Genomic DNA, 27,875 nt, shown 5'->3' on the forward strand with positions numbered 1-27,875 from the left:
GCAACTGCGATTACTCTGTGATTACATTTGTTACTTTTTCGTTGATTACAATCAATGATCATGATACCTTTTAATGGTTTACAATTTCCTTGTCATACTAATCATCATAATCATCATCATCCTAATCAAACTGGACTTTTGCCTTTGATTATCTTCTTTTAAACCATTGATAATTTACTATTAACACATTAGCTGGATATCTGATTACACAATTAAAACAGCAAACTGATTATCAATCAATCTAAATTTAGTTTAATGTTTAACCTTCGATCACTTTGTCTGTAATCAAAGGTTTAAGATTTTAAAAAGCAATTCAGCTCATTTAGTTTTTTCTTATTTTCTTTATACAGTTTCTCAGAAATTGTCGGGCCAATAGCTTCAGGAATTGATCTATGGAAGTTTTACCGAATATTTCAAGGTCAAGACCAGCAAATAACGCGCTTGAAGGTCATATTGATCTTTTTGAATTAACCTGTTACCTTGACCTTGGAGTATCTTGAGTCAATCTTGAAGTGATAGACTCGAAAATTTTTGCAAAATTGTAAAAGGAGAACAGAAAAAGTAGTTGGCTTACCCTGTATATCAAATCTCAATCACAATTAAGTGAAAATCATCCAAAAGTCATTGGATTGACCTTTTAATTCAACAAATAGATTGGATGAAATTTTTTCAGTAGAGAAAGTTAAACAATATCATGTAAAGATTTGAATTCATGGGATTTTTCAACTCCCTTGAATTGATTAATTGTTGATCAGAACACAATAGATACACCTAAATGTAGACATGATGAATTTGAATTGAAAATTTTTAGCAAATAAAACTGACCAATGACCAATGGAAGTTTAAAAAGAAGAAAAAAAAAGAATAGAAATGTCCAGGTTTGAATGGACAAAAGCTCTGACAGACTGAGAATTATTATTACTCAAAAAGGTGGAGTTTTCCTTTTGGTCTATTGGATAATACGATTTATCTCATTTTCATCTCATGGAATCGCCTAAGTTCAATTCAGTTCATTTCTCTTTGTAACTTCGAGACCTAATAGACTTTATCATTAGGTCTTTTATCAGATTCATTCAGAACTTGTTGGAATAAATATCTTATCCTTTTTTACTCTTATTAATGCTGAAAATAAAGTTCTGAGTTTCTCGTGAAAATAATAAAGTTACAAGTTCTTGTATCAAAAAGTAATAAAACAATGGGAATAAATAAATACCCTGAAGATGGCGAACATGATTGAGAATCTTATTAAGATGATCAAATAATAATAATAAAGGAACAATGATCGTTTTGAATCATCGAATTGAGAAACGAAATCAAAAATTGAACAATTTACTTTATTTTCTTCTTTTTCCTCTGGAAATAAACATGGTTAAAGAGCCATGACCATGATGGAAACTGATTGATATCTCATTAAAGCCAAGTCACGTTAGGAAGATGATAAAGATGATGATTTCTATCAGGAATCATCATTGAAAAACTATTTACAATTATTGAATTGTGAGTTTATCATGAAAATCAACGTGACCCCATGAAAATTGGATATAAGAAATGAAAGATGAAAATAATTTGTAAAAAAACTATGGTCATTATTTATCATAAATAATCATCATCATTAAAGATATATATATATAAGATTATCATCATTTGATGATCATGATTAGATCACCAATATAATGAGAAAACAATAACATCAAGAGCAACAATAAGCTCAGGAAAAACTAATCAACTTTCATTGTTATTATTACCTTACAGCTGATTTATTACTCAACCAACAATTCAAAACAAATCGTTGTATTGACTAAAGGCAATGGAAAATTTTTCTGGTCATTTGGGTCAATAAGGGTCAATTTCAATGATAAACTTATTGTCCATTGTTGTTAATTTTTCCCTTACATTGGGTTAATCAGTTTTTTTATTATCTAATCCCTTGTTTTTAAAGATAATCTTGTGTTAATCATCAATTATCTTGTTGTTCAATGTCAATCTGATAACTAATTATATTTTGCTCCCAATCTCAATTAGACTTGTCCATGTATTATATTGTCACAATTACCATGAGTGACCCATTGAATTGAATTGAATGGACCATTGGTTAAATTGTTAATGAATGAAAATGGTTTTTCACACTGGACACATTGGGAAAAAAACTTATGAAAAGCTTTTGATTACTTTGTCCTTGATCATCATCATGATTTACCAATGATAATGATGATTTTATTGATGATAAAATAATAACAATGATGAGAGTGGTCGCACTGTTGATTGTTGTCTATCTTAATGATGATAATACATTGGATGATTTAACATCCAATGGACAATAAGATCAATATATTGATATTCATCATCACCAATGCTCATTGATTGTTATGTTAATTTGATATAATCAAGTTAAAAATATCTACGAGATTAAATGAGTATTATCATGATTGTCATAAGGATGAGATAAAATGAGTTAAACAATTGCAAATCCTTTTGGTATTAAGGATTGTATCAATTGTCTTTAATTGATCCACTTTATCCTTTCCCAATTAAGCTAATTAAGTCGAAATTGCTCTTTTCTAGTATCTTGATGGTCAAATTGACAACAAAATGTACTAATTGTTGTTTCTCTTAAAACATCTTAGTGAATACGATTAATTAGATGAATTATTTATGGAAAATTTAATACAATTAGTTGAATCATCATAAAGTCCATGGCGGAGTTTAATTTATTTCGCGAAATTTTTTAAATCTGATTTGATTGTCTTCCTCAAGTAAAAGCATTTGTGATCGTCGTAAGTTTTATCGGGTAAATTTTACAGGCGATTAAGGGTTAAAAGGTATTGGATTTACATAGAGGAACAAAAAAAAATAATTCAAAGGTAAATAATTTGCAATGTCGCTGATTGTTTTCCATGATGCTTAGTTAGACATCGTTTCCATCAACTTAAATTTCTTGTGAAAAAGTAACACCACTTATTGGATAAAATTGTTATGATTCATTGATATTGAATTTCAATGAATTCATGGATTATTTTATAAAGTTTATTTGGGTGTGGGCTGACTTATTGTAGAGTAAAAAAGACATGGATACAGTTTTCTTGGAGTTCTGATTTCCCTCAAGATTAAGTTGCTGATTTTTTTTGACAGTTCGATGAGCCAGAAATTAGAGTATCTCTTGTTAACCTTTTTCTTGGCTCGGCGAAATCTTGCAAATTGAATAATAGAAATTAATTTAAGTCCAGTTGATGTGACAAGTTGAATTATTATAATAAATCCCGAGATTCTTGTAAAATGATTCATCTATCTGGAAGTGGAAACCAATGGATTTATGTTCCTTCGTTGTTGGATATCGACTGAAATTATGGCCTCTTTAGTTGTTTTAAATATTAAATATTCCAAAGTCTCTCGGTGATTGATCATGAATTGTGGCAATGATTCCATCATGGATACGAAAAGTTGGATTAAATTGTTAATTTATCATTATAAATAATCTAAATGGAACAATAATTGATTAATAATGAACAGCACATTGTTCGAGGTATAATCAACCTATTGCTTTGCAACAATTGAGGATAACATTTGACGAGAGAGAAAGATGATATTAACAATGATTTAATTTGATATGCTGCTGATTAAACTTGAAGAGTGGTGACTTGCTTTTGAACGATATAAAATTTATGCTTGTTACCAAAAAATCCCCAGATAACAGCAATATTTTCAATGATTATATTGAATGGGATGGCACAAAGGGCACCAATTAAGCAGAAGACAAATCTAGAGTATCCTAATCTCATAAGAGAAAAAGACTTGATGACACCAAAAACGTACATGTAAACGTTAACTGCGCCTACAAAAGCGACTAGAGTGTTGAAAAGGACAAAATCATCTGTAGGTAATGGACACAACCAGGCAAGGACAATGTTAGATGTACTTAAAGGTATGGTCATCCAGGCGTACAGAGACATAGTGAGAAAAAGTTTATTCTGAAAGGGTATTTTGGGAGAATGAACCACCAAAAAGATCCCCTGTAACCATCGTTTTCGTTGTTGGATAAAATCAGCTATCGTGAAAGGTGATTTCTCCCACATCTCACCCTCAATAAAGTCAAATGTATAACCCTTTTTGTAGGCGATCATGGAAAAATAACAATCTTCAGCAACAGAACCATCTAATCCATGGTCATAGGAAACTTCCTTTTCTGCCTTGTATTTACTGACAACATAAGAACCTGAAAATATGAAGAAATAGAAAATTATTATCATTATTAATTGTCTTTCTTTGGAATTCATGATTCATTCAAAACAATTGTTTGATTGTTCTCTCTCGTTACATATAAACGAGTTAACCATTGATTATACTGATAAAGAGATGAAAGAAATAAAATATTAGAGATAATTGTGACTAACAATCGAAATAATAATAAAAATAATGATCATCAAGGACTAATAAAAATCTATCCTGATCGTACGAAATAATGTAAATACAAGTGCATATGCTCAATTTTTGTAACCATTAAGTTGAGCAATTAAGAGTAAAATCAATTAGATGTGTTTACCTTTCCAGCTAAATAATGGTCGGTGAAACATATAGAATTGGAATCTAAGTTTTCCCATATCCTCAGCGACTCTAAATGAATCTGCTAACGTAGTGAACCAATTGATGATCGATCCATTGGCATAGGTGATCAATCCTTGACCGAATTCGTGTTTCCCTCTCATTGCAAAGTTGAGTATTCCACGAACCGAATTTTCCGAGAGTAAAGTTTCCTCGTCAAGGTGAACAATATACGATTCTTCTGTCAGAAAATTAACATCATCTTCCAAACAATATTGAAGAGCTCGAGCCTAGAAGATTGCAATAAAATCAAAAGTCAATAAGATTACGTTTAACAATAGAGGAAATTGCAAGACGATATGAAACAATTGTTCAGTAATGAAATTCAAACAATGAGATTTTTCAACTCATCTTAATGAGAAAAATGAGAATCCAAAACCGTAACAAGATAAATTACCTTATAAAGTGCTCCGGTTTTCGTCTTATATTCAGGAGGAACAACAGTCTCTCTTATCCTTTGTTGCTTATCCAATTTAAGTGGACGATCAGTGACCACTTCGAATAAAAAGTTTTCCACTCCAGCGGCTAAACAGGTCTCAAGATTGGCTTGTACATTTGATTTAACAAGATCAGGATAATCTCCTCGAGTTACCGTTCGAAAACAGATGAATGGAGCTAAAGTGGAGATCCTTTTAATTTAACCTTCTTGGGAAAAGTATTGTAGATGGTTAAACCAAGGAAATTACATAGACATTGAGGGATAGCCAGAAGAGCGAGAAAACGTAATAAGTAGAGAAAAGTGGTCCCAGGTAATCCATACTTTTCGACTGGATCAAATGATTTAGCATCTTGATTGGTTGAATAGATTAGCTGAAAGATGAAGATGATAATCAGGGTGAAAAGAAGGCAACAATGTAGTAAATGTTTGGTTCGAGAATTAAATTTCAATGATGAAAACCATCGGGTATGTGAAAGTGTCTGCCGTTGGAAGAGAGGTAATTGCTGCATACTGGAAAGCCGATGGAACCAGTTATAAGCATAAACTGAAAGATCAGTGATCATCAATATTATCCAATTCTATTTCACCAAAAAAGCAATAATCAAAAATCATAAGAACAACATAAGAGCAAGAGAAAGAAAAACAATAACAAATTAGAAATGAATCACAAGGAAAGAGAGAATAGAGAATCAAATAAAAAATGAAAACCAAGGTGAGAGGAAAAAGAGAATCGCCTAATTTTCACAATTAAACTAAACCATAAGAATGATGAAACAATATAACATGAAGACGATCATATGATATTCAAAGAATCAATTAAATTAAAGAAAAAAATTTTTAATTGTTACACTTTAATTACAATTAAAAGATCGGCAACGCCTTTTCCATTTCAATTAAGGCGGTGACTTACCAAAGATAAACAATCAATTCCAAAAATCTTCTCATTTCCATTGGAACACAACAGATGGCGCTTGAGTTTTATTCTTTTTCAAACTTCTCTCTGATTGGTTGAATTTGAATTCTCTTTTGCCTCCTCAATTTCATCGCTCTGACAACAACATGAAATATTTTTCTTAATCAATTTATCATTTTAAAAGAATTTAATTAATTCAATGTTATTTAAAATTAATTAATCAATTTGCCAGTTAACTGTGAGTGAGTTTCAAAAGTGACACCGTTTTCTTTTGATCTATTAGATTGATACCTTGTTTCAATTTGTGTTTTTCTTTGTTCAGTGTGATTTTTGTTTTCGTTTTTTTTTCTCTCTTTTTTTGTGTGAAAATTATTCCTTTGGGAATTCAATAAATTCAAAATTGCGGCCTTAATAGACACCGTTTCACCTTCTCCTGGAGGATCTGTTAGTGTAAAAAGAAAAAAAGATGATAATGAATCAGAAAATTTATACACACCACCACCTTGTCAATCTTATCAGCCTAGAAGATCCATAGGTAAGTGTTATTTGGGTTTAACAATATCAATGTTTCATCAATTTTGAAATGTTAACACACCAGCTAAGAAAAGCTTGGCCTTTCATTAACAACTGATTAATGTTTTGTTCTTCTTTTGGATATTTAATTCTCATTTTTAGGATTACTTCGGCGTTCCCTCAGTGAGAATAGTAATACACCCAATAAAGGATTTAAGAAGCCTAGGATGCTATCTGACTCGGGTACACCTTTGTCAACAAGGAACAATATTGTTTCACCTAATAGTTCAATCAGTTCCATGGAAGAAAGTCCTGTTGCTGTCAAACCTGTTACAATAAGACAGATAGAAGATACACCTATGGAAGAAGAAATTACTTCTATTAATGATATTCTTCGTATAAATTTAGATAATATTAAAAATCAACGGCAACAAGAGGTACATCATGAAAGTCCCCAACCACAGCCACGGATACAATTAGTACCAAGATCAAAATCAACACCACAACCCATACCACAACCCATTCAACAACCAATAGCACAACCAATAGCGCAGCCAATAGCACAGCCAATAAGACAACTAACACCTCAACCAATACCACCATTGAAGCCAAGATCAACGCCGAAAGAGATACAATTACAGATTCTGAAGCAAACAACACCAAAACCACAACTTAAGCTCACTTATCCCAATTTTGTTCAACGTGAACCAATGTTAAATCATCTAACAACAAAGTCATCACCAAGACCAGAATCAATTAAATCTACCCAAAAGCAAGCATCAACTTTAGATGCATTAGAGTCGATAACACCAACCTCCAATAAAATAGATGATAATGACTGTGATGATGATGATGATGAAAAAGAAAGACCTGCATTTGTTGAGTCGGGTTTCAAATTGGCCAGTAATAAACCAATTCTCCTCAACCAGAAAGCTCAAAGAAGAGTCGAATATTTAATCAAACAATATGCAACTATGGAAATTAATCTGAAAGAATATGAAAAAGAGAAACAAAAACCGAAACCTGTGTTAAAGACTAAATCTGAAGTCACCCAAAGCCCAATGAAGGATATATCAAATATAACCAAACCCATCAATTCCTGTATCAATAATATGGATACCGAAGACGATTTATGTGATGAAGCAGATGATGAGTTCTTACGCAATTTGGATGTGAAAAGTTTAGTTGGTCATGATCTTCTTTAACGAGAAAAAACTCAATATCATGAACGAAAAACAGATGATTCGATTTAATTTTGTTAATTTTTTCTTCTTCTCTAAACCATGAAAGCTTGAAATCCTCAGCCATTAATCTTTCGGAGCAAACTGTATATTCAACTATTTGATGATAAACCCATGGGAGTAAAAGGGTAGATTAATTTTTGACCCATTGTTTAAATTGCTTATTATGTCATCAAATGAATAAGTGAATAAATTGTTCATCATGGTGTATTTATTTATCTAAAGAAATACAGTCCAATCAATTTTCTTTTCAACCAAATGAGTCAATTGATTGTAATTTTGTTCCAAAATGGTTCACAATTTAAAATTAAATCCTAATGAAAAGTTCATATGATAACACATGGATAACACCCAATTCTCATGGAAAAGAAGGAAAAAATAATGGGAATTCATCAATTCAAAGAAAATGAGAAGACTAATGAATTTTGTTGGCCTGGTTTATTTCTGATCAGAAACTGAGATCTAATATTTTCAATATCTATTAATATATTCATAGATAATGCGAGAACTGTTTTAAGGTTTTTCTGTACATCAATTCACATGAAACGAAATGTCGAGGGGAAAAAGTCAGTATTAATACAATCATCTGAAAATAATATAAAGAGTTTGCTCTTATCATTGCAATTTCATTTACTTATAACTTAAATTGAGTAATAGCTCACTTAATTTACTATTGAATTTCTACAATATAATGATGATCTTGATGATGAATCTGAATGATTTGAATCTAATTTAATAGATTCAAACTATTATATAAATAATCTTTGACTTTGGGATCTGGAATTGTTATCATTAGTATTAACATGATGATGCTTTTACCATTTCAAGAATTTATTCTGAAAAACCAGATTCATTTGTTAGGAGAAATGTACATTTACTTAAATCAACATGAACAAAATAGATTTTATCCAAACTGAGTATTGATATTCATTCACTTATCATCCATTGAATTATCATGATATTATCTCGTCTCATGAGCTGATAGTTAATTTAGAGGAGGAGAATACTTTCTGTGTATAAGTAAATTGAAGTAGAGAACAATTTTCATACACTCCGATCTTATTTAAGTAAATTATAATTACATGGGAAATGCTTTTCTTACAAGAATAGTAAGACAAATTGTTAATTGTTGATTTAAGTCTAGTAAAATCTTTTCACATTTGATAACCTGAACTGATATTCATAGTTGCGATAGTAAATATTAATATATAAATCAAAGTTTCATCTCAAATTGTCATCATCATTATCATTACAATGTATCACTATAAATATACAAGTAAGATTATCAGCTCATGGACTATCTTGAACTTTTTTGTTCAATAGCTGTAAATCCATGAGATCAGTGAAAACTCATTAATCTCAATCTTATATCGCTATAATCTTAATCCTAAATATGAGATGAACAAAAACTATCCCAAAGAGTAATTCATTTGTTCATTAAGTTTATGGATAGCCCAGTTTTATTGATATTAAACCATGTACATTCATATTGTATTATGATTATTACAAAAAAAAATCAATTCTATATAAGTAAAGTAACTATTGAATTGTTCAGTTGAATTGGACAAAGCTCATGATATGAGCCTTTAATGATAATTGTGATTTCATGGTACTCACAGCAAACGATTTTATTTTATTTTCCTCTCACTTATCAAGATAATATTATTGTTTTTTATACTCTCATTATCACCCTTGTTCATAATATGATACATGTTGAATAGCTGAACGTTGATATTACCTTAATAATAATATTACATGGAAACTGAATACCCACCGAAATTGATCTCACGTTCACATCATTAGATTAGTTTTGGATAATTTTCTCTCAGAATAAAACTAATCTTGCATTTCACCTTTATGATTATCATGATAATAATTTAACTCGTTATTAATATTTGGTATCATAATCAACCATTTAAACCCATCTAATAACTACCATTACAGTTCATAACCATGTAAAAAAAAGTTCATTGAATCTCAGTTGATCAATTTACTTGAGACTATCATGATTAGCTTATGGTTCCACCTCGTTTTCCCATCATAATCAAGTTTCATATTATGAAATTTTTAATCACCGAACTAATTGTTTATTTAAATCACCATAACAAATAATGTAACAATAATAATAACGATTTCTTTATTAAATTGTCTCATTGTTTTACGTTGAGCATAAGTGGTTGATACATTAAGGCATTGATTGTATTTCCTTTTTCCGTTTCTCATTTTCGTCAGTTTTTCCTTTGCGATAAAACTTTTATTATTACAATATTAAAATGCTAAACGTCTTGATTACTTTTCTTCTTATATAATATTTTGTTATAAAACAAAAGTTAATTTATCTTCACTAATAAGCTGGATGATAACAAGAAAGAATCACAATCAAAAAGTCAACTGAAAACACTTTAGATATTATTGGTTTAACTGGTTGTGTATTCCAATCAATATGAATCCACTGAATTGGATCCATGTGAAATGTTATCATGGGAATTCTGGTGAAAGTTTCTTTCCTTTGCTTTTCCTCCAATTCCAAGGTGGATGATTACATCAACAATTTGTGATCATATTCAATTCCAAAGTAAATTCTGTTTAGCAATGAAATTGATTCGGATTGACTCTTGTACATTCATGTTACACTTTTACATTATTATTATCAATCAATGTATCAAAGTTTATTTGGGAATCTTTGCTCATTGAGGTTCTCATATTAAATCATTTGGTTAAGAGATAAACTCTTGCTGAATAATATCCCTGTTCAGGATAATTGACATCGTAAATTGAAGCAATTTACCATGAAAATAAATTACCTTGTTTAGTTTAACTGTTTACGATGTTACACCCGCAAGCGTTTTCTACCTCGATCATCATCATCTGTCAATTGAAAATGGATACAAATCACCTGAGAATTTATCAAATTTTCACTTGAATTTTCTGCTTACAATTCAATCTTCAAGTTTTGTACTTTAAAGATTCAACTGCTTATGATTCCTGATGAACGGAAATGATTTTTTCTAATGATGATAATGATGATGGTTCACTTGAAATGGATTAAAGATCCACTGCAAGTTCATGGTTGATATTTTTATTCACCTTGCAGGTATCAGAAGATTTTATTTGATTCTTCATAAGTCACCAATGTTCAGTATTTATTACACCACATCACCAGTATTCAGGGTAATTCAGAGATTGATGATAGCTGTCCACTTTGACGGAGAAAATTATTCAATGCTTGATAAACTTGTTTCCGTTTTCTTTCAACAACTTGTCTCAATGATGATGATGATGATGATGAGTTACCTGAGGGCATTGAGAATGGGTCAAAGGGTAGGTAGTGTTGAGGTCGCCTTTGCCATCCGTTTCGATGTTTATCAACACAATCCAAGCCAGAATCGGTAAAATTAACCTCCAAAAAGCTTAGAACTCGAGACAATTCACCTTTCAGATTATTTAAAAAGTCTTCATAACGAGATATTAACAATGGACCCTTGAAATTCAACCAGTCGAGAGTAAATGATGACCAATGGTCAACATTTTCCAGAACATAGTTTTTCCAGCCTGTTAGCAGGAACAGAAAAAAAAACAAATGAAAAACCAGAAAAACAGAAACAAATATAAGGAAACATTTTCCAAGTTCAAATTAATATCAGAAAAAAAAATCAATCACCTACTGAACATCAAATAAATAATAGATGAACAGTATTATTATGATATAAACCATGATGAACACTCCCAATCAACTGATTAATGTAAATTGTTTGAGTAAATAAACATAATCAACTTGATGAGTATAATAAATTAATTCAAATGAGCAAAGCTTACAACTCATTAACTAATCACTTTCTCTGTTCATTAAATTATAAATTTAACCAAAACCAGTTCGAGTTAAAATGTGAAAATAAAAACTAACAAATAAAAGTAAACAATATTATCATTAATAATTTAGTAACAATAATATTATTTTCGGTCATTATTTATCATTATCATGAAGTTTCAATTCAATTCAATGAACTTGATACTTACAAATAATCATTTAAGTATCAGATTAATACCTTAAACTTTTCATTTCGATTAGTGGAACTTTTCATTTTTATATATTTCATATAAATTTTGTTCAACGATTGACCATCGATAATATCATTTACTTGACCAATGTGAGGGTTTGAAATTTTGTTTTTAAAAGAGAAAACTGTTCATCAAAGTTATTGAAAATCGCTGAGAATGAAAAATATTGTATCTCTGTGTGTATATTCAATGGATTGTATCAAATTTCAATGAGATAAAGATAATCACCTTCACCATTGGTGTTTGAGCTTTTTTTTACCACCCACATCCTTAATTCTGATTCCCTGTATCATTAACCACAAATAGTGAGAGACTAATGATTCTTTGTACTCCTTCTGGTTGTATCATAAACATGATAATATTTTTCTTTCTATTTATCTTTATCATATATCCAAATATTATCTATGAAAATCTACCCTGTAAGTTTTCATATTAATTCAATGAGAGCAGGAGAAAATTTTCCAAAGGAAATACAATTTTATATTTCTCATGTGGATGATTAATTGAGACCAACATTCACCATGGGAGAAACTGTTACTCAATACACGATAGTAATACTTTACCATCTCTCTCTCTCTCTCTCTGAATATAAATATTTCCTCCTATGGATATATTTTTATACCTTTTTTCCCGTTTCTCTCAATATATTTAATAACAATCAATTTATTCATCATTATGAGTTGAATATGATTCTCATTGTAATGTGATGAAAACTAAATATAATATTTCATTTGTTGGTTATCATTTGTTTCCAATCTACTTTTGTTACTCTTGTACGATTATTATTATTATCCTGAATTTCCATGATAATTTCGGTTTAATTTATCAGGCCTGCTATTACTTACCTGTGTCAGTAAATTTTGAAACTGGAGCATGACCAAGATGACCACCTGATCGTCGATTAAATTCAGATAATAGAATTTTGAAAGGATTTCGAACTAGAAAAATGGCTTTGGTGAAAAATTGTCTACCACTTGGACCATGTTCATGAGTTTTAACGATAACCATTGAACCATTTGAAATTCCTTCACCGGGAAATCCTTTCATGGCCAAGGTAGCATCATGATAGACACTTCCGGTCAGATAACCTAAATAAGAGATAAAAAAATGAGAGATGGAAAACAAATTAAAAGACTTTCATCAGATAAAGAAAAAGTTCTGGTAATCCCGATGAATCAAGTACATTATAAGTGAGTTGAATTTCACAAGGAGAAAAGTAGAAACTAAATGAAGATATTATCATTATTTCCGGTTAACTTGATGATAAACTTATATATATATTAATATTCATCATCATTAATGTAGATCCATATTTATCATGGTAATGAGAATACTCAATTTCCGTGAACATTTAGTGCTTAAATTGTTGCAATAAGGTTAATACACCTTGAGATGCATTATAATCATTTATATGATATCAAACAGTTTTGTTTATCATCAACAAATGATATTTACCTTGTAACAATTGTTAAGATAAACGTTTACAGGTAAATGAGTCACATTATTGACACAAAAGATTGCTAATATTAGGTAATAGGTTTCATGGTAATCATGAAAGATATATAACCATGATTAAATGCTCAGTTAATTTAGGATATTAACAATATCCTCCAAGCCATTATACAGTCAATGATAAGTGAACTGATGGAAATAGCAATAAAGAAACAAATTAAATTGTTACTTAAAATTAATTATCCATCATTTTAATATTGATAATCGCTTGGGGGTAAAGATTAATCTCAATATTTACACAGAGAAATCAATTTAAACTGATCGTTGGGTTTGTTTATTGTCATTGATTAAATTGGATTGGATTCTGTGAGTAAACAATTAGCTTTTTATACTCATAAATGACCAATGTCATGAACGAGAAATTTTGATTACTGAATAAATTTTGTTCATTTTCTGAAAGTTTATTCCAATTGCATTTATAACAATTAACTTTAATCATTAACACCAGTTAGTAATAGTATATACATGGTAAGTGTTGTAGTTAATTCTGTGAGAGAGTGTTGATGAATTGGGAGAGTTAATTATTGATCAATGGTGGTTAGTAATAGCTGAAATTGTAGGAATTGACCAAGAGCGTGGCAGATTACTCAAGATATTAAATTGACCAGTGGTCATTACAATCAAAGACTATGGTATTGGTAAGCTGACTCTTTTTTCCCCCAAGAAGTGAATAAATTATTTTCTATGGTAAAAGATTATCATCCCCATCATCAACAACATCATTATCATTATAATCACCACGATAATGATGATAATTTATCTTACATGGGAAGAGAAGGAGGGAGACATTGAGTGAGTAGATAATAAATTAAGCTCAGCTTTGAGCCATCAAGTTTTCAAGTAAATTTGTTAACCCATGATGTTGTTTTCTGGTCAAAGGGATTAACAGGAGGGAAGATGGAGACAAGAAGAAGAGGAAGTGTGAAGCTCATTCGTCATTTATAGTGATTGTCAACAGATCTAATCTGATGAATTCTCTCAATGGAAAACTTATAAGTGAATATGCTCAGAATTTCCTAGAGACTTGAGTAGATTTTACATTATATTCCATGGAAATGGATTAATAGCTCTCTCTCTCTCTCTCTACAAAAGGAGCAGAACTGATCTGCTATAATTACTCCAGGAATAGTTGATTTGACTGATGCTTCTTATCACCATCGAGATGATGTACTTTTCTTCCGCATCCTTCCCATTCCCTTGCTTAGAACTGTGTTATATTTACTCTTCATTTCATCTTAATCTTGAAACAGTTTTCAAGATACTTTCAATAGAAACTTCTTGTTGTTCATCTTTCCACCTTGACTCTTGAATTGTTCATTGCCCCTTAGGGAAACAAATGATATTAAACATCTCACAAGTAACTCTTTTCATCTAAAAATATTTCATTCTGATACATTGATGATGATTATTGTTATTAATGAAACTTATGATATCTGATAATACTCATCATTGATGTTCATTCATTTCTTATCCCTAAGACGACAATCAAAGAGACACCACATCATTTATATTCCCAACATCTTCACTAGAATTGATTCACAATCTTTTGTTTCATCAATTTCAATCTTATTGTCATCTTCAACTATTCATCTTGAAACATTATCATCTTATACTATGAGTGATCTATTATTTCAGATATTATATCATTATCATGATATTTTTCATCTTAAATCAAACCTTCAGAATCGTTCAGATCAACAACAACAACCATTGAAAATTAATCGACCAAATATTAACCAATATATTGTCTCGAAACATTCACATCAACTTTTGTCTCAAAATGAAATAATAGTAACTGAATTACAGGATTTCTTTTGAAATTGTGAATAAATTATTACCATGGAAGAGGAAAAAGTTTCTCATCTTAACAATCAAAATTTTTCTTATTGAAAAAAATAGAATTGAATATAAAAATCGAAATTCATATTTATAGATAAAAATATATACGTATATATAAATTCATTCAAAAGTTTAGTAATTGCTTCAATTCAGTGGCATCATGATGATAATAACGATGAACATAATAATACAGGGAGATTGTAATTTAATCATCATGATTTGTTTTCTCTTCATTTCCTTATTATATCCAATAAGAGGAAACATTTTAAAGACAAAAACTCATTTCAATGATTATCATTGAGCAACGAATGAAAATAAATAACAATAATAAAATAATATAATGATGATAATAATATACTTGAGATTATATAATAACGATAATAATAATGATGATGATGATAAAATTGTCATCAATCTATGATCTGAGATTCATTTTTCATCAAATTAATTCCCTGGTTGATGAAGATTCCGATGAAGGAGCATAACCTTAAATTTGTCTTTCCAAATTATACCAATATTTCTGTGACATTTTTCCTAGTCAGTTCTGAGAACTCAAATATATATATGATAAGCTTTACAAGCGGTAATATCTCCAAGAGTTTTGATAAAAGTTGTGCCAATTGAATTATCATTAGAAGATAAATATTCACAATAGTTATCCTTTTTTCCCCTCGTATTCTAATGATAGTGTTTACATTTATTATTATTTCGATTCCTTAAATTTTCATATCTTGACGATGATTATATTCATTTTTTAAATTAACAGTTAATACAGTCTATCATGTTTATCCAGTTATTTTCATCCGCAGATGAATATTGATGATAAATTGTTTATATCTTTGTTGACAAGTTCATTTATCATTGGAACTTTTTTTTTCTTTCCATTCCTTCAACTGACAGAATTGAGAATTGAGAAAATAAAATTTCACAGAATAAAAATCATCTCATCTAAATACTTATTCTAATATTAGTTTAGCTTATCATTTGTTTTTCTTTTATCATTCCAAACAAGGATAAGAAATTTTCGAATAGATTTATCGATAATTAGCAATTTCTGAATATTTCAATCTTTTGTTCATCATGTTCCAATGAGAATATTATTGGCAGATGATAAAATTATCCTCAACTGATGGAAGGGATAAAATAACGAACAGAAAAGCGAATAGTGAATAATATTATTATCATCATGTGAATGAAATTTTGGAGTGAAAAAAAAACTGTCATCTTGTCAAAGGTTAATATCATGTAATAGTTTTAAACATTATCCACCATGATTCCTGTGTAAATAATTTAATAAGAATGAAGTTATTTCCACTCTCCCCTTACCTCAAATTTAACCACCATGAGAATTGTGAGTTGATAATAATGTTTGTTTATGTTTGTGGAGGAAAAAAATAAGTATATTGACAATATCAATGTTCAATTTTATCAAACATCATTATCGTCATCATACTCATCGTCAACACCATCACCAGAATAACCGTTAGGATGAGGAGGATCAAAAGAGGAAGAGGAAAAGAGGAGGATGAGATGGAGAGACTGATGATTACAGTAATACCTGATTGAGGTTAAAAGTTATTATGGTTTGACATGAAGTTTAAATGTTCGAGATAAAAAAAATAGAAAACTTTTGGTGACACTTTTGACATTTTTCATTGTCTTTGAATTATTAAAAGTATTAATAAATCCTTCATCTTTGAGAATCGTGCTTTCTATTAATACATATTATCCCAAGTGTTTGTATATTAATCAGAATTGTAGGTCAAATAGAGTAACGAATTAGTTTGATTGAGTTAAATGTTGAGAAACTATCACAGAATTGAAAAAGTTAACAGACAAAAAAGATGGTTCATGATTGGAGATAACTCAGAACTTTTTCAGGGAACAGATTAGATTACAGATTGAAAATTGACTATCAACATTTACTTTCATGTTTTCACCTCAATTTTCACAAAGTTCATGTTCATAATTTTCTACCCTCAAATGATTGTCTGAATTTTCTTCCATTCTTTTTATCTCATTCACCCTACTCTTTAATATTATTACACTTTTAAGCCTTTAGGGTTACCAACTCATTGTGATAATAATTTATAGGTGAATCAACTTGATTTTTTCATATCAACATTTAAACGTTAGATAAAGTTATAGTTTTGCCACATTACCATGATAATATTTCATGGGTACGTTTATTATGACAGTTTCATATTCACAGTGAGTAAGTGAGTGAGAGAAAAACTTTTTTCTACCCTACTGGAAACACATTAAAACGATAACTTTACCGTTCTCATCTTAATGATAACTGTTGATGTTGTTGTTGTTATAACCTCTCATTTGATTGCTTTAGAAATGCATCTGAATGTTAATAATCTTTTGTGAGATAAATTCTGGAATCGTTATAATCATATCATGTGGTTATCGTGATATTTATGATTATAATGAGGGGAATGTTGCTGTCTCCATGTAGCAAACAAAAAATAAATAAATGCAATAATAAAAAGCAAGTAATGGTAACACACCATTGACAAGTAATGTATTCATTTTTTTCACTAAAAATGTAAAAAAAACCTCAAGCATTTGGTTATTTTCTCCATGAGTATTATTTTTATTATATGCGGACTCATGTACTCGTATGGTATTGCAAATATGTGATATTTATGCACAGATATTTTTGTAGAAGCAAATGAAAGTGATGAAAATAATCATTCCCATAATGATACGCTGAGTTTGGAAAGCAAAACTTTAACCATTCTTACATAAAATGAAACTAGTATATTCTGTATATTAGATTTTGAGATGATCATATGATTATTTTGAGGTTTGAGCTCTAGTAATGATTTAATGTCATTGAGTCTTTTGAACTTTTATTTAGGTTTCAATCTTCATCAGTTTATGAGACTCATCATTTGTGAGATTTATAGAATCTCAACTTTAGATGTATCAGAAATCGTGAGCTCTTTTTATATCAATTATCTACTTTATTGTATTAAGAGTGTTAATGGTCAAGTCAAAGAAAGAAATCGAGAAAGGATGATGAGAAAATCTGAGTGGCATAATGAGGTGAGAATGAGAGAGAGAGAGAGAGAGAGAGAGAGAGAGAGAGAGAGAGAGAGAGCTACCCTTCGACTTAAGATGAGGATGAGGATAAGAAGGTGAAATTAGATGAAGAAAGAGACATAAGAAGGATGAAGAAGAAAAGACATTGAGTGAGAGAGAAAAAGATAGAGAGTTGAAATGATTTCAGTTCGAAATCAATGGGCAATAACAGTAAAGTAAGATGAATGAAAGTTCATATTAGAAGGATAAATGTTACTTCAATTGGAAAATCTGATGCCGAATAATTTTCTTTTTTTCTCCTCATTTATAATGATTCTCATTCCAAGCATGATGATGATCCCTGAGCATTTCCTCCTTTCATCACTTCTCATCATTTTTGCTCATTATTGTTATATAACTTTTCGAGTTCAACTCATAATTGTTATCATATTGCTAATAATAATCATAATCATCATCCTATTATTCAATGAATTACAATTATGTTGAAATTAATTATTTTTAATTTTTTTTTCATTCGAAAACATTTTAATAACATTTGCAGACAAACAGATTAAATTTATGTTATTATCTCATCAATCATCGAGACTTGATTCAATGATGCTGATGATGAGCTTATCATCATGATCATAATGAGGAGGATGAAAGTAAAAAAAACATTTTAACATGAATGAAAATGGATAAGTTTTCACTTTTTTACTCTACTCAATGAACTTTTTTCAGATTTTGATTGTAATATACAATATAATGTAACCCAAAGATCTAAGATTTGAAAACACGGAGAAATCATAGCTGATTCAGAGATAGAAAAGGTTAAAGAAAGAGATAAAGTTCAATTTTTTTATTTCCCCTTTTACGAAACAATATAATAAAATTACTATTATTAATTCTCATTTTTCACCTTTCATCAGATTCAATATTCCCTTTGAATATACAATAAATTGCATGCATATAATTATCTAAGGATCAAATATCTTTATCATAACTTTTCCCCCTCCCAAGTTACGGTTTCAATTAGTTTAAATGTTGCAAGTTGTAATAGTCTGATCCATTCAGAATTGAAATGCAAAACCATGGAGAAAGAGAGAGAGAATATGGAAAAAGCATCGAATTCAATTCCGTAGAAAAAAACTTTTTTTTCTCTCTTTTTGCTTTCAACTCTGTAAACATCTGAGATTGACTGAGAAAGAAAATGAACAGAATTGAAACTATTTTCTCTGTTGATAAAATTCTGATAATCAATAGGATAGATGGAGAAAAAGAGAGCAAAAAAAATTGAGAATAGAAAACTACTAATAGTTTGGCACATTTCTTTCAACTAGAATTCCTAGTATAATAAGCAAAGAATCTGAACAATTTTTAAAATTTTCTGAAATTCTTTTCATCATAAATTTTCAGAATCTTCTCATGATGAACTCAAAAGAAAGTTAAAGAAAGAAAATGACTTTTTCCACCTTTCATTTTCTCAAGTCTCAATGAGCATCAGAACTTTGAACATTCATCTAAAGGTAATCGCATGAATCTTCTTGAAAAAAATTACGGTTTACTAATAATCTGATTCACAGCATCTGATTTTCTGAAAACAATCCGAGAGCTAAACTGGAGTAAACATTAATTAGATTCTGTGGTAAGAGGAGGTGATACCAAATTTAAAGTAAACTAATTCTCAATTTAAAGCAATTAAGGGTTAACCTAAATTGAAACAACAAACAATCAATAAAAAGTAGAATCTCATGAATTGAGTTTAAAGGGAATCAAGTTCAATATCGATAATAATCTGACACACAAAAGATATTCATTTATACTCGTAAAATTAATTGTTAACGATAAATTCAATGTGATTTTATATATTTATCATCATGGTGAAAGTGTCACCAAAGAAAAGTCTGAAATTGACATTTAATGTTAATTGAATCAAATTACTCACAGATTTGATTTCTCTATAAAATCCAAGGTATTAAAAGGTAATATAAAACAGAATTGGATAAAATCCTTCCCAAATCAAATCAAATAAAGCATAAATATTAATGAATTCTGATGATCATCAAGAGCTGGGAGAGAGAGAGAGAGAGACTGAAGATAATCGTGGTGATAGAGATAAATGAAGATGGAAATACTGTCATAGATGATCATCATCATTATCGCCATTTGAAAGCTTTTTACATTATTCCAAATACTCTGAGATTGTTTTCTCTCCCATTATGGTCTCAATGTTTTTCTCTCTCATAATTATTATCATGTTAACTGACGAGAAAGCATTAACATGAATTCATCATGAATTTAAGAGGAAGGGAGAGTGAGAGAGGGCATAGCGAAAGAAAAAGTTCTAAAGTGACCTTGATAACCTTATTGATTTATTTCTGGAATTGGTGGTGTGGATATTATTTTAAAGATTCAACTTATCTCATGATTAAGCTTTTGTCACGTCTCAGTTTATTTTTCCATAGAGGAAAAAAGCAGAAACAGAATTGATCATAACAAGAAAGATAAACAACAGATAAAAATGTTACTATTTCCCATTGACTTTCCTTCCGTCTATCATATGATAGTTCATGGAGGATGTTCAATGTATCTATCCTGATGATTGCTGTTGTTTCTTAACCAAGGCAAAGATGATACTTTGATTTTGTGCAAAATCTAAGATCATCTTATTGTTTACTTTAGATTTTGTGTCTTTGTTTTTTTTGTTTGCATTTATCCTGATTCAAGATTCAGAAAATGAAATGAATCATATGCACCATGGAGTGAAAACTATTATTTGAAACAACAGAATCAAATATATTATTTATATTGTTCTGTGTGTGTTAAGTGTGTTGACGTTTTTTACAGAGAAAATGAAAATGTGAACCAATGAACTCGAAAAAAGATCCGCAGGCTGAGAAAGACATTAAATAAGTTCGCAAGAATCTCTATAAAATATTAGCAAATACTGTGATTGGAACCATGATAACTGTGAATTCTTCATGTGTTTTATATCATCCTTGCGATTGAATGCATCAAATGAATCTGTTTATCGCTTTTTCTCTACTCAAATTCATGATGATAATTCAATCTGTTCTCAAGTCTCAGTGTGATCTTTACTGTCACCATGTTTCAGATTAGATTCAAACCAAACCAACTCCTTTCTCTCCATCAACTAAACGTGTCAACTACAATCCATTCAGCACACAGATGATATATGAAAAAAGTGTCACAATCCCATTCAGACTTTCTAATACACACCCAAACTCATAATAATATCTCTCACTTATGGAACTAATGTTTAATGATCACCTTAGAATTCAATATAAGAAAATGAAAAAGTATTAAATCGATGTGGAGTTTTAGTCTCAATCAACTTTGATATTGGTCATTAAAAGGTCACTTTATCAGAAGAAGATATTTTATTTAACTTCCATTTAGAAAAGGAAAGTGAACAAATACAAGATCACTATCATCAGCTGTGAGAAATTTTCTCTATCAAAGTTTAATAAGTTCTAAAGGTATTATCGATGTATGATTAAACTGTTGAAATTACGTTTTCTTTTTTAAGATAAAATTTATTATCGAAGCTTAAAAATGAACCTCGAAAACGTATCTCGATTTAATGAGCATACAGAATTTTTAGAATTGAAAGGTAAATGGAAAATAGAATGAAAAATTTCACCGCCTTCATGGAGGTTTCAGGATGGAGAATATATAAATCTTTATCTATCTGAGGGAGACCTTGGAAATTCATTTTCTACGTTCAGAGTTTTGTGGCAAGAAGAAAAAAATAGAACTTGAAACTCTATGGATATTATAAAAGGTTGGAAATGTTGATTCTCATCAGAAAAAAATTATTACCTTTTTGAAATTTTCTTCTCAATCTTTTTCTCCATGATCATGGATTTTTCACCAAACTCTGATTAGATGAACTTTTTTTTTCTCTCTCTCTCTCTCACTCTTTTTATCTCAAAAGTTGTTGAACAACCCTGATGAGAGAATGAGGAGAATCTAAAGCTTGCAATTGTTTACATGTAATCCAAATATTGGAATAGAAAAAAAAAAGAAAAAGGAAATGAGTAAACAAACAACTAACCCAAACAAACAAACAAAGTGAAGCAAAAAGTAAAGGTAATAATTGAATTCAGCTGAATCAGGAATCATCATGTATCTGGATTCATGAGAAACACCAGGAATCAGCAACTTGTAATAACAACAGCAATCAGATCAGCTAGTGGGTGGGAAGGGGATGAAGATGTGAAAAGGTAGTAAACACAATAAGATGAGTGCAAGGGAGGAAAGGTGAGTAACAATGAGCTGGAAGATAAAAGATGATAATGCAAGATGAAACAATAGAGAAATGAAAAAGAATTTTTTTTTCTCTTTTTCCTCAAGCATCGTTTTCAGAACAATCTCAGAACTCGACAATACAATATGAGGTGAAAAATAAAATATAATTCTTTTTGGTGTTTATTCATCTCTCTCTCTCTCTCTTCATATTTTTCTCATCATCTCAGGTAAACCAATAACATTAGATATTCTAAAAGTGTAACATCCTCATCACTTTTTTTACTCTCATTAAAATAAAATATGAAATTTCAATAGACTCAAAACTTTATTTGATTCACGATCTTCTTGTTAGTATTATTAACAGAAGATTTTATGATGAACTCATCACCTTGAGATATTTACAATTAATACCAAGTTATATTGACACCAGTTTTCATGAGGTTCAGATAATCATGAAATTTGAAATTGTGTGAATAAATAAGCTCCAAATAATGATAGTGTTCAGTTTCAACTTGGATAATATCCTTTGTATGAACTTTTATCATGATTTTCTTTTCTTTTCTCTTCTATTTATCATATTTATTACTTTTTTACCCTTCTCATCCAGAGTAATCAAAGTTATTCACTTTATGTTGTTGTTGTCACCTTGTTACTTTTATCAGAATCATGAGATATTCATGGCAATTATCATCGCAAATGTAATATTCATAGTGTTTCTGATAATACATGTATTGATGTAAAGATAAAATAAACAATAAACATTAACAAATATCATCTTCTCAACTTAATCTTTCACATCTTAATCTTACTGGACATTGGTCTGAATGTAACTAAATCGGAATCAAGAATCAAAATAATCAAACAGATTATTGGATTGACTATGATTGATCAACGATCGGCAACAAGTAATATTTTTTTCCTTCTTATTTGGCTGAGCAACATTGGAATCTCTGGATTGACTGACACATCTCATGGACCGGGAACAAAACCTTTTATATCCCTTTGGTGAGAAAGTTCATTTCCCATGATGAGAATTCATGAATTTCAATGGAACAATAGAATTACAAATCGAATGAAAGAGGAAAATATCGATAATCGATAATGATGACAAGATGATATACTTGTTGTTCATTATCTTTAATCTATCATGAAGAAAGAGAGAATGGAAAACAAGATGAATGAAAGAGATTATTAAGAAACAGTTTAATCATCATTTCCGATTGTAATTAGAATCAAGGGGAAAGTGTAGTTGTAATTGGGAAAATAAATTGTTCTCATTAATCCAATTATCTTCATTATTATTCTCAACCGATTTTTCCATCTCATTGAATATTCAATCTGAAACCTTTGTGATTCTCATATAAAAACGATGTTCACTTGAAACTGGACACTACTGATCTTTAGGTCAATATGATTCCAATTGTTGTTTCTCTCCCATGTATATGGTATAAACAGAACAATTTATCTGATTCATGAGCAGATATTTTTCACTTTCTCTGTGTACAAAGATTGATTTCTTTAAATGTATTGCAATGATAATAATAATAATCATGAACTGAATCATCTCTCATGAACACTCATGATTTGTTGTGTATTAGAAGGGAGAAGAAAAGGAGAAAGAAAAAAAATTCGACAGAGTAGAAAAAAAGATTTTCTCTTTTGTATTACATTGGCTTTATATTATTCATCAGAACCATGAGAGACCAATGTTGTTATTCCGATTCAAAGGTTGTCAGGAATACAAAAGGGGAACAGGGAAGGTGAAAAGAGAGGGTGGCGGTGGGTGGAAGATGATGGAAAATAATTTGAATTATTATGCTTGATGGATAAAAATATTGGAACATTGTTCGGTGACTGTGATATCTTCCGAGGATTCTCAAAAAAAGTTCTGAATACAATGAAAGGTGAACAAAAGAATTTTTCTCATCATCTTCATCTTCATCATCAGAATCATCATCTTCTAACTGACTTGATGCTGTTCAATTTAATTAATTCAATTTCCAACAATATTCAGAAAGAGATTCAAAAAATTTCAATCTCAGGGTAAAAAAGATTGAGGAAAAATTATTCCTCAACTTGTCTAAAGTTTTGGTTTACTGCTCATCAGAATTTGTTCAATGTTTTCCTTCACCATGAAATGAACCTAAGATGAAACTATTGACTAGAATTAAAAAGACTTAGCATTTTCCATTTCCTTTGTTATTGAGGAAAATTTAAAGTTCATTTGCACTCCAAGTAATTCATTCAACTAAACAGTAATGAAAATAATAATGATAGTAATCTGAGAGTATCTGGATAAGTGGAATACGTTAATGAATCAATGTAATAGTAAAATGTATTTTCATGCATCATCTCTGAGACCGGAAGTATTTTGTGTTGGATTAAATGTGGGAATCTTTAAATCTGTTCATTTCTTAATCATCATTATCTTTATCACTTTCACTTATTACACGACTTGTAATTGTATTGAATGCTAGAGGGTTACAATTGGTACAATAGTTAAACTCTGATTCGCTTCACGTAATTTTAGCTGTAAAACAGAAAGAGAGAGAGAAAGAAACAACATAGGATGAAGATGGAGACAATGATGCTGATGATGATGAACATGATGATAATGAAGAAAAAGTAAAAGCAATTGAAGCAAGCTAATCCCATTAGCCGAGTAAAAGTCAAATCCATTGTCTCTTTCCTCGAACTTGGTACAGGATTTTACTCCCAATTCACGAATAGATGAGAAAAGAGAGATAAGTGTTAAGATGAAGCAGAAAAAAAGTATCACAACAAACACTAAATATCTTATTCTTCATTTTCTCCGTTTCCCCTTTGTACTTTTTTTTCTGTTCTCCTTCTTCCTTTTCCTGTTTTTCTCTTTATTTCTTCTTTCCAAAACTCCAAGTTGTTCCATCTCTTTGCCACTTCTATGGATCTTTTCAAGAATTTTCTTTCTCTTTGCTTGGCCTTCAATCTAATTCCAGCAAAAGCTCTAGGATTGAGTTTGAGGGAATCCAAAGATCTCATTGAATCTTGTTGTGTCTTTTTTTCCGTTAACGAAAAGTTTGAGCTTATAACTGTTCTTGTGCTTCTTTGACTCTTAATCAAGAAAAGTATCTTTCAAAAAGCAATTACATTTAACCTTACAAAGCTCAAATCATTTGGCTTCTTTCATGATATTAATGATAATAATGACGATGAACATGATGATGATTAGGATGATAAAAGAAACACGTGAATGGATCAAAGAATCTTCAGAATTCTCATCATGAGCATCAGATTGAAATTCTAGTTTCTTTATTCCCCTTTTACTCACTTGCTCTTTTCCACTTGATTCTTGATTTCTTTTCCCATGTAAGGTTAGAATATGACTTATGTCAATGTTTCTCTCTCAGCTTGATAATTCTCACCCTATTATCATTATCATCATCTTCTTCTCATCCACCTCAACCTCATCCTCTCATTCATTTATCATAAATCGTATAGATAATGTTGATAATAAAATAATTGAACTTTTTATCTTCTTCAATTCTATCATCAAAATCATCTTCATACACTCATTCATCTTCCCATTACTTTATGAAATCCCATCTCTCAGACTCTCTTGTTGTTGAATGAAAATGAAGATAGTAGGATGATAAATCTGTTAAATGAACTTTTCTCCCCCAGTCTCCCTGTAACACTATTCATGCCATTCAACTTACTCCATTAGTTGTATTATAATATCATGAAATTACATGATGATAATTGGCTTAATCATAATTATCATCAACATTATTATCATCCCAGGGAAGGGCCTCCATTGTCTTCCTTGAGAGAGAGACCTGTTCCATTATCATAATTATCATCAACATCTTCATTACCAGTGTTATTTTTTCATTATCTTAATCATCATCATGTTAACTCATATATCAGAACTTTTTTGATTTTTTTTTCTAATTCTGTGATTTTGATTTTCTCCTCCATTCATTATACATGTATTATAATGACTTCGATAGCTGGTGATGTTGATGCTGAAATTGATGAGTACTTTTCGGTATTACGATGAAATATAATGAGTTTGATTTATGGTGATTATGATAATGATAATGGAACAATTTTCATAGAAATATATTTATCTATGTATTCATGAGAGTTGTAAAGAAATAAGGAACAGAAATTGTGACATTTTCATCATGAATGTCAAGAAGGAGAAACTTTTTCTCTTCTTTTCATGAATCTTGATGATCATAAATCAAATTTGAAGCAATCAAGAATCGATCATCATTTCTTTATATTTATTCATTTATATTAAAGTTGACAGGGAAGTTAAATATAATTGAAATTGGTCAATTTACCTGATGATTGTTGAATAAGGTAACGAATCCATGTATTCCCTGAACCTGGGAATGATACGAAAGCGGTCAATGGTCTCGGACTTGGAAGGACAGTCGGGTCAATGCAAAAGTTTCCTGATGATTTTGATAAACTTGAACTGATTTCAACCGAATCAGAGTAATTATTCAATGTTGTCAAATAGATGATAATTAGTAATGTTAATAGCATTACTTTTACTATCGAAAATGATCAAGGATAAAGCAAATAGACTAGTAAATAAAGCATAAATGTTACAAAGGACGTAGAATATGGATTGTATTGTATATTTGATCTTGTTTAGTTTGATTGAATCAACACGATGAAAGAGATAAGTTGAGGAAATGAATATATATTGGAAAAAATGTCTTGTAACATTCATCAGAAAGCGATAGAACTTTGATAAGAATAGCAAAGAAAAAAAGAAAAAAGAAAGACCAAAAACTTGGGAGTTTCGAAAGATGCTTGAAAGTAACGTGAGTTCTATATGAAGATGAAAGTTACAAAGAGAATGCGGTAAAAGGAAATATAAGATTTTGATAATCATGAGCTGACATCTACTGAGCCAGAATAGCAATAGGAAAAACAGTGAAACAGGTTCGTAGTCAATTGTTACCTCTTCTCAAGCCTCTTTTCGTTAACTATTTAGTAAAGTTTTTCTCCGATCCAATGAAATTGTTTCAATTGTAATATTATCATCATGATAGAAATCGTGATTAGCTTCTGCAATTGATAACTGAAAAGTTAACACGAAAATTATTAGATTATTAGTATTAAATAAAATTCAAGATAATTGATTGTTCTCAACGATTAATTAGTATGATTGATGAAGATTGAAAAACTGATTAATTTTGCAAAAACTTTTCTCTTAATTGTTGTAATTTAACTAAAGGGCTTTTCCATTAACTGAAAAACCGAATTAAACTCGCTGAATGTTGGTTAAAATATCAGCTGGTTGGTTAATTGTCAGCTGATTGTGAAAAATAACCGAGCTTTACCTTTTCCATTAACTTTTTGCCGTAGCTTCCACTGTGCTTTTCAAATAACCAACAAGTAATCTAATCGTAGTGATGATTAGATAATCTTATCTAAAAAACTCACCATAATTCAGATT

The 27,875-nt window shown here is 30.0% G+C and overlaps 3 protein-coding genes across 3 annotated transcripts; 1 reads left to right on the forward strand and 2 right to left on the reverse strand.

Annotated features, from left to right (window-relative positions):
• Positions 1 to 2,670: 2,670 nt before the first annotated feature.
• LOC128391059 (beta-1,4-mannosyltransferase egh-like) lies at positions 2,671 to 5,954 on the reverse strand. The gene is given in 4 exon segments (XM_053350901.1): positions 2,671 to 4,210; positions 4,538 to 4,826; positions 4,994 to 5,217; positions 5,220 to 5,954. Coding segments are annotated over 4 exon segments (1,488 nt in total). The 5' UTR covers positions 5,599 to 5,954; the 3' UTR covers positions 2,671 to 3,614.
• Positions 5,955 to 6,314: 360 nt separating this feature from the next.
• LOC128391185 (uncharacterized) lies at positions 6,315 to 7,961 on the forward strand (the record flags this gene model as incomplete). Its single annotated transcript, XM_053351033.1, has 2 exons — positions 6,315 to 6,483; positions 6,624 to 7,961. Coding segments are annotated over 2 exons (1,212 nt in total), but the record flags the coding sequence as incomplete, so codon positions are not given.
• A 1,819-nt stretch (positions 7,962 to 9,780) lies between these two features.
• LOC128391261 (WSCD family member AAEL009094-like) lies at positions 9,781 to 27,373 on the reverse strand. The gene is made up of 3 exons (XM_053351113.1): positions 26,746 to 27,373; positions 12,607 to 12,849; positions 9,781 to 11,254 (listed from the first exon to the last, which is right to left on the reverse strand). The coding sequence occupies exons 1-3, from the start codon at positions 26,951 to 26,953 to the stop codon at positions 10,869 to 10,871; spliced, it is 837 nt and encodes a 278-aa protein (XP_053207088.1). The 5' UTR covers positions 26,954 to 27,373; the 3' UTR covers positions 9,781 to 10,868.
• Positions 27,374 to 27,875: the final 502 nt, after the last annotated feature.

Source organism: Panonychus citri, unplaced genomic scaffold (genome assembly GCF_014898815.1).
Source record: "Panonychus citri isolate SS breed McGregor unplaced genomic scaffold, ASM1489881v1 Contig00134, whole genome shotgun sequence".
Taxonomy (NCBI): Eukaryota; Metazoa; Arthropoda; class Arachnida; order Trombidiformes; family Tetranychidae; genus Panonychus; species Panonychus citri.

What these genes read in the sequence shown, in the direction of transcription:
- LOC128391261 (XM_053351113.1), bottom strand. Translation starts at nt 26,953, where the DNA reads ATGCTATTAACATTACTAATTATCATCTATTTGACAACATTGAATAAT. An exon ending in CCTTATTCAACAATCATCAG is followed by an intron (nt 12,850 to 26,745) that starts GTAAATTGACCA and finishes TCTCTTATTTAG; the next exon opens with GTTATCTGACCGGAAGTGTC. An exon ending in TTCAAAATTTACTGACACAG is followed by an intron (nt 11,255 to 12,606) that starts GTAAGTAATAGC and finishes TCCTGCTAACAG; the next exon opens with GCTGGAAAAACTATGTTCTG.